The 21,463-nt window shown below is 37.1% G+C and overlaps 1 protein-coding gene across 1 annotated transcript in view; it reads left to right on the top strand.

Moving 5' to 3' along the window:
- The window catches only part of LOC118768428 (sodium/potassium-transporting ATPase subunit beta-1-like), a 42,212-nt gene that overhangs the window by 6,059 nt on the left and 14,690 nt on the right, over positions 1 to 21,463 (top strand). The window contains exon 2 of the mRNA XM_036514911.1: positions 20,034 to 20,177. Within this exon, the coding sequence (XP_036370804.1) occupies positions 20,034 to 20,177 (144 nt within the window). The remainder of the gene's footprint in view (positions 1 to 20,033; positions 20,178 to 21,463) is intronic.

Consider the following 21,463-nt stretch of genomic DNA (forward strand, 5'->3'; position numbering starts at 1 on the left):
GGGACCAGCTTCTTCTGTAGATCCGAAGTATATTATGGACCATACATCTAGTGCAATAGATGTTTTCTGATTAGCCTCAGGGCTCACGATATGCTCAATCAGGTATAGTTAATCGTATACATAACCTGGATATCATTCTGCCTGTACTTCGGTACCCGCATATGTATTCGTCTATTTTTGTTGTATACGCATTTTACTTTTCAACCCTACTCGGTGCCTTACTATGTAAGTCCCAGATTCACTCGAATCTTGATCTGTGTGTGTGTTGGACTCTCTCGTCCAAGACGACCGATGAGCGTTCAGCTTTTGCCGAATGACCCGCGCAAATGATTTGTTTATAGTGATCAAATGTTCGTGTCGCCCATTAGTTCACTCTCTCCATCAAATCGACGTTGTCTGAGCGAGTGCACTGTGTCACGCAGCAGATGTCGAAGTGATCGCACAGCAACGTGTGATGAAGTGTTTTACTCATGAACACAACGCACCATCCGATCTAGGATTTGAAATCATGATCGCTAGATCGTGAGTGCAACACCCTAACCACTCAGCCATGCACCCTCACACACATGCTCATTCATATTACATCTATATATATATATATATATATGTTATGTGAACAATTATATTTTGAAAACTAAAGTGATTAGTATTTAATTTTATATATCTATAATTGAAATAATATGGAGTCAACAAGAAGGAGTATGGTTGGACATTTATTTTCTATCACTACAATTGTTTCTACACAACGTAGTTCTCCAGGCGTACAGGTACTTAATTATGCAAGCGTTTCCCTGCATGCCTGGAGAACTATGTTGCGTGGAAACAATTGTAGTTATTTCAATTTGATGGTCAAACGCAAAGCTGGAAGTACGTATAATACTTACTACTGGATTGCACAGGGTGAAACCTGAAGGTGGACGAGCTTTATATTGGGATCTTTTCGGTTTGAACGGCAGTTTTTTTAAATAATTTCCACGTAACTAAACACTTTTAAACTTCGTATACTGGTAGAATGTGTTTATAAAACATCTTTTTCTCTTGGCTTTATTGAGAAAATTCTATAGTTTGTAAGATATTTGTTGTTTTTTTTTCTTCAATTTCTGCAATTTCAACCAATCAATGACGTCTATTGAGGTGAAAACATTCTGTGCCGTATGAATATGTCCCTCGTTTAAGAAACAGATTGGGTTTATTTACATTTCTGAAGAAAAAAGATACCCTTCCGCCCACCCCTAAACCTAACCCTAAAACAGATTGAAATGCAATAGATTGATACTAGGGTCATTATTATGGGTGACAATTTCATATGACACCGCTAGAAAATACTGCCGTTCAAACCGAAAAGATCATGGGTCTCTACGCCCACATTCTTATTTGAAACTCCTAGTGAAGTCCCATATGAGAAAGAAAGAAAAAAATTTAATCCTAGCTCGTATAGTTTTAGTAAATCCACAGTAACAGCACCATTTTCCCGTCCGTTACTTTACTACCGTCCATGCTTTCTCGGTAAATTAAATATTCGTTGTTGGGTATAGTGTGTTCGAACGGTGTATTTGTATAATATATAACATCGTTAGAATTCATTATACGTGTAAAGTGCCTGTGGACGTGACATAATGAGGTAGTTTTCATTCTTTTCATGGAATTTTGGGATGTCAGTGTTGTCACTTTCGGGGCGATTTTTTAGGACATCTTACTTTTACTTTTTTTACGACTGTATACAGCATGTTAACCGTTTTGCTATCATTTGCTTATTAGGACTTCACGTACAGAGATAAATCATAATAGGCTTCATCATTCTAGAGTCAATGATTCCAGATAACATTCTCTTTCGTTTCGTTGATAAGTTATTATGATTAGTGTCGAGTTTCATTTTATGATCACGGATCAAAAAATAAAAGATCGCTGACATTGTCGGGGGAAATAGGGTTTTATATAGTTGTTTACATGTGCATGTGCTTCGGAGTGTAATTGGGAAGAAATGAAAATGACAAGTAAAAAGTTAACGAGGGAACACCGAAAACCATTTTAGTTCGACCATTGTGGAAACCTATGTAAGGTGATCTATAAAGTTTCAACTTTAAAATGCGTTTGGTATGTTGTGAAAAGAATGAAGAAATATTCAGAAATAAGTTTTTATGCTTCACTTTCGAGCGTTGATTAATCTCATTATTTTAATGCTAGTGTGCAACTACTGTCAAAACTGACAATAATTATTTCTGACATATTCTTCAGATTGATTTTTCTTACAAGTTATAAAATTCTGACGTTTTTGTTTTTTTTTTTTAAATATGTGTTTTCATGCTGTCATTTATTAAGTTTATGAGAAAATTGTTTTACTTGAAATTATTTTAGGTGTATTACATACGGAGAAACAGAACAAACATGGTCTTCGACATCGTTGAAGTATATACATAGATATAGACAGATATACTTTTCAGGTGTGGGACATGATTCGGTTTCTTTATTATTCTGCTTCTATTAATCTCTCTTATTCTCTCAGACATAGTCATTTAACAGAATTCTAATGAGCGTGCTGGCTTGCTTCAGTAGGTTCCGTTGAACATTTTGGTGTGCGACCAATTGAAGCACTTCGTGCTTCGTTGCTAGTTTTTTACTTTATTTTCTCTTCTCTTTTTCTTTATTGTTTGCTTTGTCCTTCTTTTGTAGAAACTTCTATTATGGAAGAATCATGACTATTATTTAGGATTTATATTTCAACTAGCAGTATCGCCCGGCGTTGCTCGGGTTTGTAAGGGAAATAACTATATAAGCATTTTTAGAGAGTTATAGCAAAAAAATGCATTAAAAATGGGAAAAAAATTATGGTAAATTTTTTTTTAAATCGTTGACTCATCGTAGACATTTTTAGAGAGTTACTTCCCTTATATAATAGCGAAAAAATGCATCAAAATGGAAAAAATGATGGTAAATTTTTTTTTAAAAAGGAAACTCATCGTAGACGCGCGCTAATACCCAGAAGGGCTCGATATGAATCACGACTATAAGATACCCGGTTTGGGTTAAACTGCACCGCAAAATGTGGGAGTAGTTAGGAATCTAAATCGTAGGAGACAGACACACAACTTCACTTTTATATATAAAGACTAGCAGTATCGCCCGGCGTTGCTCGGGTTTGTAAGGGAAATAACTATATAAGCATTTTTAGAGAGTTATGGCAAAAAAATGCATTAAAAATGGAATAAAAAAATGATGAAAATTTTTTTTTTAAATCGTTGACTCAGTGTCTTCAAGCCATGAAGTCGTTGTTCTAAAAGAACGCTGGTCTCCTTGACAACGCATTACGACGTTGATTTCCTTACACTCCCTTCCCCACAGCTTCACGGGGGAGGGAAGAAGGGGGAGAAGCAAACAGGTGCAGGTGTGACCGTGGACGCCAACTCCGCCGCCATCGACACACGAAATATTATGCATTAAAATGGAATAAAAAATGATGTTAAATTATTTTTAAAATCGTAGACTCATCGTTGACGCGCGCTAATACTCAGACGGGCTCGATATGACTCGCGACTATAAGATACCCGAATTTGGTTAATCTGCACCGCAAAATGTGGGAGGAGTTAGGAATCTAAATCGTAGGAGACAGACACTCACACAACTACAGTTTTATCTTATAGTCGGGATTAATATCGAGCCCGTCTGGCTATTAGCGCGCGTCTACGATGAGTTTACGATTTTAAAAATAATTTAACATAATTTTTTATTCCATTTTAATGCATAATTTTTCGTGTGTCGATGGCGGCGGAGTTGGCGTCCACGCTCAAACACCTGCACCTGTGTTTGCTTCTCCCTCGTGAAGCTGTGGGGAAGGGAGTGTAAGGAAATCAACGTCGTAATGCGTTGTCAAGGAGACCAGCGTTCTTTTAGAACAACGACTTCATGGCTTGAAGACACCAAAACAGAAATGGCTAAGAAAGCCCATGCTTATATAGTTATTTCCCTTACAAACCTGAGCAACGCCGGGTGATACTGCTAGTAGATATATAAAACTCTAGTTGTGTGAGTGTGTCCCCTTCGATTTAGATTCCTAACTCCTCCCACATTTTGCGGTGCAGTTTAACCAAATTCGGGTATCTTATAGTCGTGATTCATATCGAGCCCGTCTGGCTATTAGCGCGCGTCATCGATGAGTCTACGATTTTAAATTTTAAATTGTAGACTCATCATAGACGCGCGCTAATACCCAGAAGGACTCGATATGAATCACGACTATAAGATACCTGCTTTTGGTTACACTGCACCGCAAAATGTGGGAGTAGTTAGGAATCTAAATCGTAGAAGACAGACACACAACTTCACTTTTATATATAAAGACTAGCAGTATCGCCCGGCATTGCTCAGTTTTGTAAGGGAAATAACTATATAAGCATTTTTAGAGATGTAAAGTATAATAGCCATCTCAATATGTCTAACCACAAAGGGGGGTGTTACTGTAGCTTTTTACGTTCTGAGATTTAATAATACATTTTTAGAGAGTTACTTCCCTTATATAATAGCAACGAAATGCATTTAAAATGGGAAAAAATGATGATAAAATTTTTTTTTAAATCGTAGACTCATCGTAGACGCACGCTAATACCCAGAAGGCTCGATATGAATCACGACTATAAGATACCTGCTTTTGGTTACACTGCACCGCAAAATGTGGGAGTAGTTAGGAATCTAAATCGTAGGAGACAGACACACAACTTCACTTTTATATATAAAGACTAGCAGTATTGCCCGGCGTTGCTCGGGTTTGTAAGGGAAATAACTATATAAGCATTTTTAGAGATGTTAAGTATAATAGCCATCTCAATATGGCTAACCACAAAGGGGGGGTGTTACTGTAGCTTTTTACGTTCTGAGATTTAATAATACATTTTTAGAGAGTTTACTTCCCTTATATAATAGCGAAGAAATGCATTTAAAATGGGAAAAAATGATGATAAAATTTTTTTTAAATCGTAGACTCATCGTAGACGCGCGCTAATACCCAGAAGGGCTCGATATGAATCACCGCTTTTGGTTACACTGCACCGCAAAATGTGGGAGTAGTTAGGAATCTAAATCGTAGGAGACAGACACACAACTTCAATTTTATATATAAAGAAGAAGATATGGTTTTGTATTATCCATATATCATATACATATGTGTTATATATCTTCTTTATATATAAAAGTGAGGTTGTGTGCTGTCTGTCTCCTACGATTTAGATTCCTAACTACTCCCACATTTTGCGGTGCAGTTTAACCAAAACCGGGTATCTTATAGTCGTGATTCATATCGAGCCCTTCTGGGTATTAGCGCGCGTCTACGATGAGTCTACGATTTAAAAAAAAATTTACCATCAATTTTCCCCATTTTTAATGCATTTTTGGCATATATAAGGGAAGTAACTCTCTAAAAATTTATTATTAAATCTTAGAGCGTAAAAAGCTACAGTAACCCCCCCCTCTTTGGGGTTAGCCATATTGAGATGGCTATTATACTTTACATCTCTAAAAATGCTTATATAATTATTTCCCTTACAAACCCGTGCAACGCCGGGCGATACTGCTAGTATGTAATAAAATTAACTGATTATAAATAATGTTATATAATTCTTAACCCTTCGCCTTTTCTGTGTAAACAAGATATATTTTCCTGTCATTCATGCATCATATATGAAACACATTTCTATTTATATTCGACCACCAGTGTAACTTGGGACTAATGAAAGGAAAGCTCTGCATTACTCTGTACATATAAAACAAGGGGTAGCTGAAGGAGAAACATATACAAATGCTTTAGTCAAGTAAACAGTTAAACAGCCATTACAAACGCACAAGTTTAGCCTGAGCAAGTTACTAGGTGTCAAGAGCAGTGATTGTAGTGAAATTTTCTTTCTTGTTTTTTACCCTCACAAATACCAGTTGTAAGTTGGAAAAGGTACTGAGTATTTGCAGCTATTCATCACTTCTACCTTGTGCAATTAGGCTGATGAGATATTGCTCAAGTATTGTGCATTGTGACGTACTCTGAAAGTTTCCATGACCATTGCAAACCAAGAACACCCTTTCTTTCTAGAGTAACTTACATTGGTTCTACTGAAGCCTCAGGATTTGAACATTAATGGAACTTTAATGTAGGTCAACTGAAGTTAGATGAGGTGGTTGGTTGCAGTCGTCATCGTCATCATCATCGTTTAACGTTCTCCTTCTTTTTTGACATGGATTGGACTGTTTGACAGGATCCTGCGCCATACTTGCGTCTATTTTGGCATAGTTGGATGCAAGGAAAAGAGAGAGACAGCAAGAGCAGGAGAAGGATGGCATCAAGTACCATGATACATTTGCAAGGAACAGGGATCAGGGCATAGATGGGATGGTAGAGTAAGGAACTGGGAGATGAACGGTGACAGGTGTTGGCAGGTATTGCCAAGATGTCATGAATCAGGAGTGGGGGTGGGGGATGCTGTGACTGGTGAGAATCTGGGTATATAGAGGGGGATGGGATGGCGAAAGCAATACTACAGTGAGCAGGGTAGTGAGGAGTGGATTGGGGTATGGGTGTAGGAAATGCTGTGACTGGTGAAAATCTGGGTATGTAGAGGGAGGATGGGAGGAAGCAACGATACAGTCAGCAGGGTAGCAAAGACTGGATTGAGGAGTGGAAGATAATCATAGTGTATGAAGAGGAAATGTGAGGAACAGAAGAGAAATATTTTGGGAAGGGGTGGGGATGTAGATAGGTTTGTAGAGTAGGGTGAATGAAAGTTTTATTGTTACATGTGGGTGGGACACAAGGCTTCTAGAACTTAGATTCACAGACATGGGCAGTTCTTCTCTAGAACTTCATATCGCCAGATATCCCATGTCTTCCTGGGTCTCCCATTTCCATAGGTGCCATCCACTTTCAGTGATCGGCACTTCTTTATACAAGCTGTCTTCATTCATATGCATCACATATCCAAACCAATGTAGTCTCCTCTCTTGAATGCTGCATTTGATTCCTCTTATACCCAAATTTTTTCAACATGTTTGCGCTTTGTCGTTCATGCACATTGACACTGCACATCCAGCGGAGCACACTGCCTTCATTTCTTTCTAGTATACGCGTGTCCTCTGCCCCCAGAGCCCATAGAGTATAGTTGTTCATACACAAGCATCATACATTCTACCTTTCTCTCTGAGAGAGAGTCCTTTTGCTACCAACAAACGTAGTAGCTCTCTGAACTTTCTCCATTCAATTTGTATTCAAGAAACAGTACTTTCAGCACATCCACCCCATTGCTAATTTGGTCACCTAGGTGACAGAAACTATCTTCTACTTCGAGAAAGCCTCCTAGGCATTTGAGAGAGTCTAAGTCCTGTGTGCTCTTACTGCTTATTGTTCATGCACATCTGCCACACACAAAAGTGACCTTACCTGTTAATCTACCAGCCATTCCACTGCATCACTTATGTGTCCATAGCTTACATTTGGTGCAGCACATGGAATTACTTCCTACTCCTTTCCTACAAACTGAGCAAGGCCTGATGGAGTTTTATCTGCTTTCTTGCTAACAAGTGTTGCAAAACAACCTTCATTTAGTTTGTAAGACAAACTGTAAATACACCTTCAATCCATGGAGAATACAATATCTAAATGAGGTTAGTTAGCACACTGTTGCAGTTTTTACATTTCTTTTGACTAAACATAAAAACCTATATATTTTTATATGAAGGTGGTAAATAGAATGTTGTAGCAATGATACCTTTCTGAAGGCCATTGTGGCATAACTGAAGTGGAATGGCCTTTGCAGAAAATGAAAGTTACAGTTAAGGTTGGCTTAGAGTCTACATCTTGTTCTCCTTGATCATAGTGTATGTGTATTTCTTATATTGGCACAAAGTTATAAATTTATGAGAGAGAAATATAAAGGATTAAATTGACCCTAGATTGAACCAAAGAAGAACTGATGTTTCCTGCAAATTAGGGAAGTGTCCCAAAGCTTAAATCTAAAATTATTTAAAAGAAATTTCCCATTGGACAGAGTTTAAGAATAATAAGCACCTTCCCTGTACAGTTCTATATTTAAGAGATGAGGAATTATTTACATTTGACATATATTTGTCCTCATCCTGTTTGTTGTTAACGCAACGTTTTGGCTGATGTATCCTCCAGCCTTCTTCAGGTGTCTTGGGGAAATTTCAAACCTGGGTTCTCATTCCTATGGTATTTTTCGACATCAACAACAACAACAACAATAATAACAACAACATCAAAAAATACCTTAGGAATGAGAACCCAGGTTCGAAATTTTCCCAAGACACCTGAAGAAGGCTGGAGGGTATATCAGCTGAAATGTTTTGTTAACAACAAACAAGATGAGGACAAATATCTGTCAAATGTAAATAATGTACCTTCCCTGTAGTTAATCTTTTCAGAACAATATTGAATTTGTATTTTAGGGGTGTGGGGGATCAGAAATTCTTATAAGTCAGAAGTAAAAATATACAATAGGCACAGGAGTGACTGTGGTAAGTAGCTTGATTTCCAACCATTTGGTTCTGGGTTCAGTCCCACTGCGTGGCATCTTGGGCAAGTGTTTTCTACTATTGCCTTGGGCTGATCAAAGCCTTGAGAGTGGATTTGGTAGACAGAAACTGAAAGAAGCCCGTTGTATATGTGTGTGTGTGTGTGTGCTTGTGTGTCTATGTTTGTCCCCCCACCATCACTTGACAACCGATGCTGGTGTGTGTACATTCCCCGTAACTTAGCAGTTTGGCAAAAGGAACTGATAGAATAAGTACTAGGCTTACAAAAATTAAGTCATGGGGTCAATTTGTTCGACTAAAGGCAATGCTCCAGCATGGCCACAGTCAAATGACTGAAACAAGTAAAAGAATAAAATTGGTATTCTGAAATGTATATGTTAGGAAATTAAAAACAAAATTGAATTACTGTGAAAATCATTTTTGCAGAATTATAAATATAATTTTTACAATTGATAAAGACTCAGGCATGGTTGTGTGGTTGAAAATTTTACTTTCCAGCCACAGGGTTTCAGGTTCAATCACATTGTTTTGTACCTTGGGTGTCTTCTACTAGAGCTGCAGACTAAACAAATCCTTGTTAATGGATTTGGTAGATGGAAACTGAAAGAAGCCTATTGTGTATGTGAAGAAGGGGCTTTTCTCCCTTTGGTATTGTGTAGTATTTGCAAGTGATGTCATACATTTCTAGTCTGTGAAGACATCTTGCCAAAGGGTAATATTACTTTTCTTGGAAACAAGTGTGCGCTGACAACAAGAAAGGAATCTGCCCACAGAAAATCTGCCTTGATGAACTTTGTCTACCCTATGTAGCTTAGAGAAGGAGACATTGAAACAATGATGATGATATAATTTCCTGTGGTTAAAACATACATTTCAGAACAAAAAAAAATAAATTACAAGACTCAAAAGGAAAAAGCTACAGTTTACTACTCTGAAATGGAGAAGGCAATGGATAGAAGAAGGGAAAAAATTAAAATTTTCAGTTTTCATCTTTTTTTTCTTTTGTTGAATCACAATTTTTGATGTTTTTAAAGTATAGAAATCTGTAAAAATATTATGAACACAAATAATAAAGTCTGGGCAGAGGAACATGTTTATTCTGAAACTCCGCCCTCTATTTTTCTAGATTGGTGTTTTCATCTTAACAGCTTGAAACATTTTCTTTCTTTCTTGGGATATTTTAAATGATATATGATAGCTTAACCTATTGTTCTACTGTACCATAGTTGGATAGATTTATAAATATATACTTAAAAATAAACACACCAACATTAGTGTGTTCTGAATGAACAGACATTTGAAGAAAGAAGTGAAATTCTTTTCAAGTGACTTCACTAAAGAAATTTTAAGAAAACATTTCTTATTCCTTTTCTCTTTTTATTTTTTTCATTACCTTTTCACTTGTGAAAGAGTTAATCTATCTCAACTCTTAAATTATCTAGGGCATTGCTGAATAGTGCTTTAAACAGCTTTGCTTTCAAATGAACACTAGTGTTAGCTGCCAACAGCATTGAGTATGACAGTTCTTTATGCAGACATATGTGCATGATTTCTTTTAACATGGAGAGATTGGTATAAAGCCAGCAATCAGTGGACTTCTTAATAGTATATCTAGATTCAATTAAATATTTTCCAGTATTGTTGAAAATCTTTTCTGTTGTTGTTTCACTGTCTATAATCTTATAGTGAGAATGGATAATAGCAAGATTAACTGCATCTGACATCAAATTCAGTGTAGCAGACAGTTGAATCGTTGCTCATCAATCAAATGCTTCTGGAGGTGTTGTTGTTGCTAATTAATCACTGCATGATGCTGTTTGATTTTTAACTGGGTGGACCATGTCTGCAAAGTTCATTGACTTCTTAGAAATATAGTGTTGCACTGGTGTTGAATTAGTAGAAACTCAATCATTTAGACAAGAAGCTGACATGCATTCAGCTATTACAATTCTTGAAAAGAAATAGAATTACAGTAGCAATCACTATTCTAAGAACTGATCTTGTTTAACCAGTTCAACTTTAATGATTGTCTTTTTATTTATAAATCTGTGGAGAAATGGGAGCTGATGTAGCCATTTGAAATCTTCCCCACTTTTGGAGCTGGCATTAATTAATCTGTGATAGACTGAATAAGTTGCCTGGTTTAACATCACAACTTAGCCTTTGGGTACCTTTTGTCAGGTTCATACTGTTGCAAATGGTAGGGCTAGGTCTCTACTCTGAAAATATTTGGGGTTATTTTTTTTACTACCTGTTTCAGAGGCCCAGAGAAGTGTTGGGTGAGAAAAACATAAATGATGTAATTATCGCAAGGGAAATAATCAAGAGAGGCAATTACATAATGAAGCATTTAGATTACACAAGATAGTAGAGGTCCTTATCGTAGTAATAGAAGTGACAAGAGAGGATGTAGCTTGACAGTAATCAGTGATTGGACTGTATCAGTGGCTGTCTGCCTGTCAGGAATGCTACTATTTTCCTTTCTACAATTGTTTTGTGTGAAAGAAGCATATGTTATTTTCCTTATATTCTAATTTGTTTTCATACCTCTTTACAGTTAAAATATATTTCTGGCTTTAAACAAGTTACTTTCTTTTATTATAATTTTGGTCATGTGAAAATAAAAGGTTTTACTCTGAGATTCTTATTAGATCATTATGCTTTGCTTGTATGCATGCATGTATCTGTCTGCATATCTATCTGTCTGTACATATGTGTGTGATTATCTTACGTCTAAAGATATTCTTGTAAGTATTCAGCTGTAATATTTTAAATTCTTGTCCAATTTACATATCTTGACAGAATTTCAATATTAATGATGATTGATATTTTTCTCTTCTCTTCATTAATCATTATGGTAAGATTGTCATTTCCTGCAATTTCATGGAGAACTCATAAATTGATGTTTGAACTAAACTAATCAATTGTTAATCTATTTACTGCACAATATGTGTATTTGCCATCCTGGTCCACTGTACTCAATGTCTTTTCATGAGTTGAGATTTAGCTGCCATTCCAAGCACGTCAAGTGACCATATTCATGCTTTTGCATTGCTATAGATTTTTTAAAATGTTACTTACTTAAAAAGAATAATTTTACGTAACTAATATTATAGAGGGAGTTAAGGCAGTGAGCTGGCGGAATTGTTAGCATGCCAGGCGAAATGCTTAGTAGTATTTCATCTGTCACTACATTTTGAGTTCAAATTCTACCAAGGTCGACTTTGCCTTTCATCCTCTCAGGGGTTGATAAATTAAGTACCAGTTGTGTACTATGGTTGATCTAATTGATTGGCCCCCTCCCCTCCAAAAAAAATTTCAGGCTGTGTGCCTATAATAGAAAGGAATTTTATAGAAGGACTTGTTCTCACCTTTTTCTCTCATACTTTATTTCTCTTTACCCTATTTCCCTTGCATAAAGTTTCCCCTTCCCCTGCCACTTGATGCTCATAGAGCCACCAGTACATCAGAAATTCTCAGCCAGGGCCCATATGACCCTTGGGGCGGGGTGGGGTGTCAATATAAGATTTGGTTGTTAAAATTTATGTGCAATTAATTAGTTATACCTTTACAATACATGAAATATTTTAACAATTTTTAAAAGTATAATTCCCAATAATATTTAATTATAAAAATATAATAGGATTTTTTTAAACATCAAATGGCTATCAGGATCCAGTTGAGTAAAATATGAATAAAGGAGGTCCATAGGAATATACTGATTGAAAACTATAGAACTACATGTTATAAAGTGACATTAAGAAAGGCATTCTGCTATAGTAAACTATGCTAAAGCAAATATTGGAGCACGATGTAGTCCTTGGGCCCTTTGGATCCTGTCAAATCATTCAACCCTTGCCAGCATGGAATGTGGGTGGCAAAAGATGATGAAGTTATTGCTGTAACTTGTACACTTTTTTATTGTTTTGTCATGAGGGGCAATACCCATGATTATTTATAGACTGTCTGAGACTTGTGTTGGGAGGAGAAAGGTACTCTCAAACTGGAGACCATGGCAGAATTCAGAATGCAAAGAGCCAGAAGCAATAATTGAGTAAATAGTCATCTAGTCCAATACTTTGATGGTTTTTCCAGGCTACTGCAGTAGACTGGTATTTTACTTATTGGACCCCTGTTTGACAACATTTGAACTGAAAAAGCAAGGAGATACTCAAAGTTTTGATTTGTATGTGGTGTATGTTTTTGAGTAAGCATAGTATGACTGAATGGTTAAGACATTTATTTCACAGCCATGAGGTCCTGAATTCAATCCCACTGCATGGTATCTTGAGCAAATGTAATTTTCCATAATCTTGGCTTGCTCCGTACCTTGTTAGTGAAACTGGGGTGGCAGAAACTGTATAGAAGCTTGTCATATGGATTCTACCTGTAATTCAGATTTGTCTCATGCTGTGTTACACTGATTCTGAAGGACTGAACATTGTCCTGCTTTTAGAGGTTTCGAATTTTGGCACAATGCCAGCAATTTTAGGGGAGGAGCAAGTCGATTACATCAACGTAGTGAATCATCATCGTTATTCAATAATAGAAATCTACCCCCATATTTTTGAAAATCTTGAATGGTATTTACTTTGATAATGCTGTCAGAGTTCAATAACTGGATGGGGTAGGGGGGGGGGGGGTAAATCATCTGAAAATTCCCTATTCATTTATGTTTTTCTATTGGTTTCTATAGCTGCTTAAACTAAACATCAACCCCTATTAATCTCCAGTCTGAGTAAGCTTATGAAGGACTAGATCAATGCCCTATCTTTCTGATTGACTAATAAGAAAAGTTATAAAATTTTACAATAGGCACAGGAGTGGCTGTGTGGTAAGTAGCTTCCTTACCAACCACATGGTTCCAGGTTCAGTCCCACTGCATGGCAGTGTCTTCTACTATAGCTTCGGGTTGACCAAAGCCATGTGAGTGGATTTGATAGACAGAAACTGAAAGAAGCCCATCGTATATATGTATATGTGTGTGTGTTTGTGTTTGTCCCCCCAACATCGCTTGACAACAGATGCTGGTGTGTTTACGTCCCCGTAACTTAGCAGTTCGCCAAAAGAGATCAATAGAATAAGTACTAGGCTTAGAAAGAATGAGTCCTGGAGTCGATTTCCTCAACTAAAGGCCATGCTCCAGCATGGCCACAGTCAAATGACTGAAACAAGTAAAAGAGTAATAGATACAATTAAACTGTGCTTCTATATAAGAATACACACATGTACATGAGCTTAAAAATAATATCAAAAATTGGCAAAGTAAGTTATTGTAATTTGACTTAACAGCATTAACAGCTAAATATTTTTAGACAGTGGAAAATTTAAGAAAGAAAGATATCTAGTATTTGGAAAATATAGAAGTCATTAGAAAATGATGGATCTATAATGTGTGTTTCAACTGAAGTTAAAATTGTCAAGCAGTGTCTGCAAAAAGTAAGAAAAAACTGTATAAGAAGAGAATGATGTAATATAGTATCTGAAGTTGAAGTCATGATCATTCAAAGTAAATTTGAAGGACTGAACATTGTCCTGCTTTTAGAGGTTTCAAATTTTGGCACAAGGCCAGCAATTTTATGGGAGGAGCAAGTCGATTATGTCAACCTTGGTGTTCAATTGGTACTTATTTTATTGATCTCAAAAGGATGAAACGCAAAGTCAACCGTGGCAGAATTTGAACTGAGAAAGTAAAGATGGCCGAAATACTGAAAGCATTTTGCCTTGCGTGCTAATGATTCTGCCAGCTTGCCGCCTTTGTCCTGCTTTTTATTAATCCTTTCTACTATAGGTACAAGGCCTGAAATTTGTGGGGAGGGGTCCAGTCGATTAGATCAACCCCAGTATGCAACAGGCATTTAATTCATCAACCCCCAAAGGATGAAAGGTAAAGTCAACCTCAGTGGAATTTGAACCCAGAACATAAAGATGGTCGAAATACCACTAAGCATTTCACCCAGCATGCTAACGATTCTACCAGCTTCTGCTTTTTATTAATATCAAATCTAAAATAGCATTATGAGTTACAAATGACTGAGCTTTCAAAACACTGAGGGTTTACAGTTTGTTGCATATCACCAGTATTATACTTTATTTTATATTTCTTTATTGCCCACAAGGGGGCTAAACATAGACGGGACAAACAAGGACAGACAAAGGGATTAAGTCAATTACATCGACTCCAGTGCATAACTGGTACTTAATTTATTGACCCCGAAAGGATAAAAGGAAAAGTTGACCTCGGCGGAATTTGAACTCAGAATGTAACGGCAGACAAAATACCGCTTAGCATTTCGCCCGGCATGCTAATGTTTCTGCCAGCTCACCGCCTTATACTTTATTCCTGGCAAGAAAGATGAATGACAAAAATTAAATGAAGAAATATAATGAAATAGACAAATAAAATGAAATAAACATTGGTTGAAAACATGATTTTGCTGCTATAAAACTAGTATTACAAATTTTGTTTTTGTTTTTTAAATTTATTTTTAGCATAGTATGAGGAATATGATCTATTTAAATTAAATTTGTCTCAGACACTACATATTTCAAGGAAATGGAACTGTACCACTTCTGTCTCCTCTATACATTCTAAGTTTAACAGTTTCTGACTAATTCTCACGGAAATCCCATATGTACTTGAAGGATAATATTACAGTGCAAAAACAATTTTTTTTTTCCTTGAGTACCCCAAAATATTTCTGCTCTGAATGACAGTCAAGCCTTTAAAATCCCAGCATTCTTCATGCTGCTCCTCTGTCTGTGAAGACACACCCACTATGCACAATTAATCACTAAGCATTCTTCACTTTCCTAACATTACTTATGATGCCTTCACTTCTGAAAGAACTAGCCCTGTCTCTCTCTCTCTCTCTCTCTCTCTCTCTCTCACGCACATACACACACACACACACACACACACACACACACACACACACACACTATATATATATATATATATGAATCCAGTTGATGTTCTCATTTCTGTTTCTTTCATTTTTCTTGCTATATCTCATCTCTGTCTCTTTTACCAAATCTTTTCTTATCAGAACTGATTCACTTTAGAATGCATTCTTTCTTTACATATTGTCCAAAACTAAATTATTTATTTATTAAGTGAAATATTTCTGTATATAAAACAATATAAATTTAAACATTTTTGTCAATTTATGGAAAATTATGTTACACAAATGATCTTTTTTGCCATATCACGTGTGTGACTTTTCCTGCGCATTTTTTATGATATGGCTCAGTGTGTCCAATTCCAGGGCTCAGGTTTCACTTTGTATATTTGCTTTCAGTTGTCGAATATTGTAGAACATAGTAATGTAAATACAATTCTTAAACCCTTTTGTTACCAAATAGCCTGGTACCTCTCCTGGTTCTATGATGCAAATTTTGAAGTCATCTAAATCAAAACCATCAAAATTTCATGTTAATTTATATTCCAAGCACCAGCTTGATATTAAAATTATTTTAATAAATCTTTTAGCATCATCATCATCATCAGTAGCAGCAGCATCATTTGATGTCTGCTTTACATGCGGCATGGGTTACAGGGTTTGACAGGAACTGATAAGCCAGAGAGCTGCACCAGGTTCCAATCTGATTTGACATGATTTCTACGGCTGGATGCTTTTCCTAATGCCAACCACTCCAAGAGTGTAATGAGTGCTTTTTATGTGCCACCGTCATGGGTGCCATTTACATGACACTGACAATGGCCATGACTATGATTTCACATGGCTTGCTGAGTCTTCTCAAGCACAGTATATCGTCAAAGGTCTCACTCACTTGTCATCACTTCTGTGGGGCCTAATATTCAAAGATCATGCTTCACCACCTCATCCCTTGCCTCCATGAAGCCTAAAATTCAAAGATCATGCTACAGGCGATGGCCACAGTTATGATTTCACGGGTGCTATTTACATGACACCAGCAATGGTCACAAATACTATCTCACTTGACTTGATGAGTCTTCTCAAGCATGGCATATTACCAAAGGTCTCAGTCACTTGTCATTGCCTCTGTGCGGCCCAACATTCAAAGATCATGCTTCACTACTGTGTTCCATGTCTTCCTGGGTATACCTTTTTCACAGGTTCCCACTACAGTTAGAGATCAGCACTTCTTTACACAGCTGTTCACATACATATGCATCACATGACCATGCCAGTGCAGTCATCTCTCTTGCACTCCACATCTGATGCCTCTTATGCTCAGTTTTTCTCTCAAGACACTTATGCTCTGTCGTACATGCACACTGACATTGCACATCCAGTGAAGCATACTAGCTTCGTTTCTTTCAAGCCTTTGCATGTCCTCTGTGGTCACAGCCCATGTTTCACTGTCATGGAGCATGGCTGTTCACACACAGGCATGATGCAGTCTGTCTTTCATTCTGAGAGAGAGGCTCTTTGTTACCAGCAGAGGTAGAAGCTCTCTGAACTTTGTCCAGCCTAGCCTATTCTTATTCTGGCAGTTATGCTCTTGGAGCATCCTCCTCCACTACTGACTTGGTCACCTAGATAATGGGAGCTATCAACAACTTTTAGGTATCCCACCTGGCATTTGACAGAGTCTATTTCCTGTACATTTCTAGTGTTTATTGTATCTGTACATCTACCACATACAAAGACTATTTTCCCTGTTAACTTTCCTCTGATATTGCTGCACCTCTTATGTACCCATAGTTTGCACCACATACATCTTATGGAGTTTTTACCTACACCTTTTCTACATATTGAGCAGGGCCATCAACCTGAAGGGATTTGTAATCTGTCCTCATTTTCAAATTTAATTGAAACAAAGACAGTGTATTTTAACAGAAATATGATATAAAAGAAATTAAGTTGCTCCAAAGAAAGATGTCTGGAGTAAATAAATTGGACAAACTGGCTGGCAAGTTGAAAAATCATCATTCTATAAACATATCTCTCTTGCTGAATAGGCCGTCATTCCATTTTGTTCATCATCATTTAACATGTTTTTCATGCTGGCATGGTTTGAAAGGTTCAGCAGAAACTGGTCAATCCAGAAGATTGCGCCAAGCCTTGCTGTTGGCTTTGACATGGTTTCTATGGCTGAATGCCCTTCCTTATGCCAACTCCTTTACTGATTGCACTGGGTACTTCTTATGTGGCACCAGCAACAATGGGGTCACAAAGTAGATTGTGAGACAAGACTCTTCAGCTGAGTTAAGGAGTAGTAGTGTGAGACAGGAAAGGGAGTCTTGCATTAGAGGGGAGATGTGGCTACCTTAGGCAAAGAGTGAGAAAGAGAAGATGGTGTAGTGGACTGGACACTGGAGTGTGAATGGGTGGGAGATGGAGGAGGAGTTGTAATGAATGGGCACAGGTAGAGCCGGGGGTTATTGGGAGGTTATGTTGTGGGGAAGAGATTCAGCAGAGACATATATTGTGCAGGTATGTATGTGAGGCGGTGGGGAAAAGAGGAATGCAGCAGGTGGTGAGCATGAGTCAGGGGAAGGGATTATTAGGAAGAAGGGTTGTGAGAAAGTTTGTCAGGGAGCAGATTGTGTGTGTGTGTGTGGTGGGGGCATGGACATAAAAGACATGCTTTTAGTGCCCTGATTTTACTTAGCTGGATAGGTCTTCTTAAGCATAGCAAATTGCCAATTGTCTCAGTTCTTTGTCATTTCCTCTGTGAGGTTCAACCTCTGCAGATCATTTCTCACCACTTCCTCTTCCAGAAGTTGCCCTTCACATTTAGAAATGGACACTTCTTTATGTAGATGGCCTCATCCATATGCATAACATGACCATACCAGCACAGTCTTCTCTCTTGCACACTACATCTGTTGTCTCTTATACCCAGTTCTTCTCTTAAAACATTTAGACATGCAAACTGACATTGCACATCAAGCAGAGCATGCGGGTTTCATTTCTTTCAAACTGTTGCATGTCCTCTACAGTCACAGCCCATGGTTCACTGCCATGTAGCATAGCTGTCTGTTAAAGGTCAAGAGGGAAAGACCCTCTTCAGTCCTAAATGACCATGGGATTGCACCTAGAAAATTCCCCTCCAAGGCACAAGTCTAGGCAAGGTAGAAGACCACCAGTCACCCATGCATACCAGTCTCCTCTCTCCACACCACTGATGTTATCCAAGGGAAAGGCAAAAGCTGATACAGCTTGGCACTAGTGGTGTTGCAACTCATTTCTACAACTGAGCGAACTGGAACAACATAAAATAAAGTATCTTGCTCAAGAACACAACATACAGCCCAGTTCGGGAACCAAACTCATTACCTCACGATTGTGACTCTGATGCTCTAACCATTGTGCCATAGTTGTCTGTACACAGGTATCATACAATTTGCCTTTCACTCTGAGGGAGGAGCCCTTTGTTACCAACAATGATAACAGCTCTCTGAACTTTACTCTGCTACTTCTTATTCTAGCAACTATGCTTTTAGAACAGCTACCTCCATTGCTTATTTGTACATTCTTAGTGTTTATTATACCTGCACATCTGCCACACACAAAGACTATTTTCTCTGTTAAACTTCCTGTGATGCCACTGCCTCTCTTATGTGTCTATAGCTTACATTAGGGACACTGTATGTCAGCATCATTATCATCCTCCTCCTCCTCATCATCATCATCAATTAATGTCTTATGTCTGTGTGTCTGAGAATGTTGAAAATGTTGTATTCTGTGACTTCATGAGCTACAGTCTGGTTTTCTTCATTATCATTTCCCTGTTGATAAGCTATCCAGTAATTCTGTGGAATTAAAAACTTCCTTGCTTGAAAAGCAGGTAAAGGATTTGTGGCAAGAAGGGTACCCATTTTAAAAGAAAGCTTCAACAATATGTATTTATGTAATCCATGCTAGCATGGAAACATTGGATGTAAAACGTGAATGTGCTAATGTTCATTTAACAAAATAAAAGAAACAGTACAGTTTAGTAGGCTTTTACCATTTTCAAATAAATATATGGATAAATAATTTCAAATATGTATTCTGTTTTAATCTAATATATTGTTTCTGCAAATACATTTCGATTTTGGATTTGGTTTGCAAGATTCTTTATATGTGTTTGTGTGTTGAAGCATATTCTGTTGTGTCTGGGGAGAGTCATTTTCTTTTTGTTCCTTATAATTTAACACACTCACCAGTAAAATTTCCACTTATTTCTTATTTTTATTTTCCTAAAATTTTTGTTGTGTCTTGCAACCTTTTCAATAGCGGTAAAATTTCCACTTATTTCTTGTTTTTATTTTCCTAAAATTTTCGTTACGTCTTGCGACCTTTTCAATAGTATTGAAAGACTATTGAAAAGGTTGCAAGACACAACGAAAATTTTAGGAAAATAAAAATAAGAAATAAGTGGAAATTTTACTGGTGAGTGTGTTAAATTATAAGGCATAAAAAGAAAATGACTTTCCCCAGACACAAAAGAATCTGCAAATACAGATTTTATGCAATGTAATTTATAAAAAATAGAAGCTTTAAATTACTGATAATCAATTCTATTATTTTCAGGCGAGATTTTATTATTTTATATCTGCTTCTACTCAGTGTTGTTCTCGCTTAGTGCATTTATGTACTATGTATTTGCCTACCATGTTATTCCAACGTCAGAACCCAGGCTACAGGGTTCTCATAGCGTGCTTAATGGAACACCAGGTAAATTTCAACATTATTTTCTATAATTTGTTCCCATAAGTGCTGTGATGTCAGATATATTCATTCATTTCTTTTTTAATTCTATGTATTTTAATCCTTATCTTTCATCAACAATTTTTTTTTAAATCAATCAAAATGTGGTGACTTTTATCATCAAGACATTGACAAGCTAGTGGAACATTGGCAAGAAGTCATGAACAATGAAGGAGAATATATTATTGATTGATTTGTTAAAATTATTGATAAAGGATTATTAAAATAAATGGAAAAAAAGAAATTGATGACTTCATCTGATAACCCAATTGATTGCTTTATTTGATAGCCATATTGTTCTGTGCAAGCATGGCTTGGGCAGGAACTGGTTTTGAGACAAGAGTTTGTGATTAAATAAATACTCTGCTTGTCTCCAATTCTCTTCCATATTTTTTTCAGTTTTATTTTTATTCTGTTGGTCATTGAAAGAGTAGTGCAATCAGTTATAACATCAACAAAGAAATGTGAACAACAACATTGTTTCATTCAAATGGCAAGCGAACATTTCATATACACACACATGCACACACACACACATAGATATACATGGTGAAAATATATAGGTGCAGAAATGGCGTGGTAAAAAGTTTGCTTCCCAAACACATGGTTCTGGGTTCAGACCCACTGTGTCTCCTCAGACAACACCTTTCGTCTTGAAACCAAAGATGGTTGTTTTTCTTCTAGTGCTGACTTAAGCCACTCAAGCTGCTCGCAGTAGATCTCCTTTGTTATTGTTTGGTTTGGGTTTAAAAGTTCAAAGTGGACTACACCTTTCATATCCCACCAAACTGATAACGACTCCTTATGTGGGTGAATACCTTCTTTAGCCTGGGGTACCGGTGTTTCTCCTTTCCATACCCACTGTTTTCAGTGCTTGACATTTCTATAGAGAACCCATTTTTCATCACCAGCCACTGTTCAGTCCAAAAAAAGGTTCATTCATGAGACATGACAGCAAACAAAAACACACATTCACTCTCTTTGCATGATTAGACTTAGAAAGTTTGTGAGGAAGCCATTGACTCTATTTGCTAACTTTTTCAAAGGCATGCAGGTGTCGATGAATGGTTGAATGACCAAATCTAAGCTTCTCTGATAGTTCCTCAACAGTTATGATGGGTTTTGTTCCACCAGGGTTTGCAGGATGTCCTCATTGAGATCTACAGATCTTCTAGGATAAGGCTCACCTTCTAGGCTGTAGTTTCCAGCTCAGAATTTCTGGAGCCACCGTTGACACTGGCTTACACTTATTG

Source organism: Octopus sinensis, linkage group LG2 (genome assembly GCF_006345805.1).
Source record: "Octopus sinensis linkage group LG2, ASM634580v1, whole genome shotgun sequence".
Classification (NCBI taxonomy): domain Eukaryota; kingdom Metazoa; phylum Mollusca; class Cephalopoda; order Octopoda; family Octopodidae; genus Octopus; species Octopus sinensis.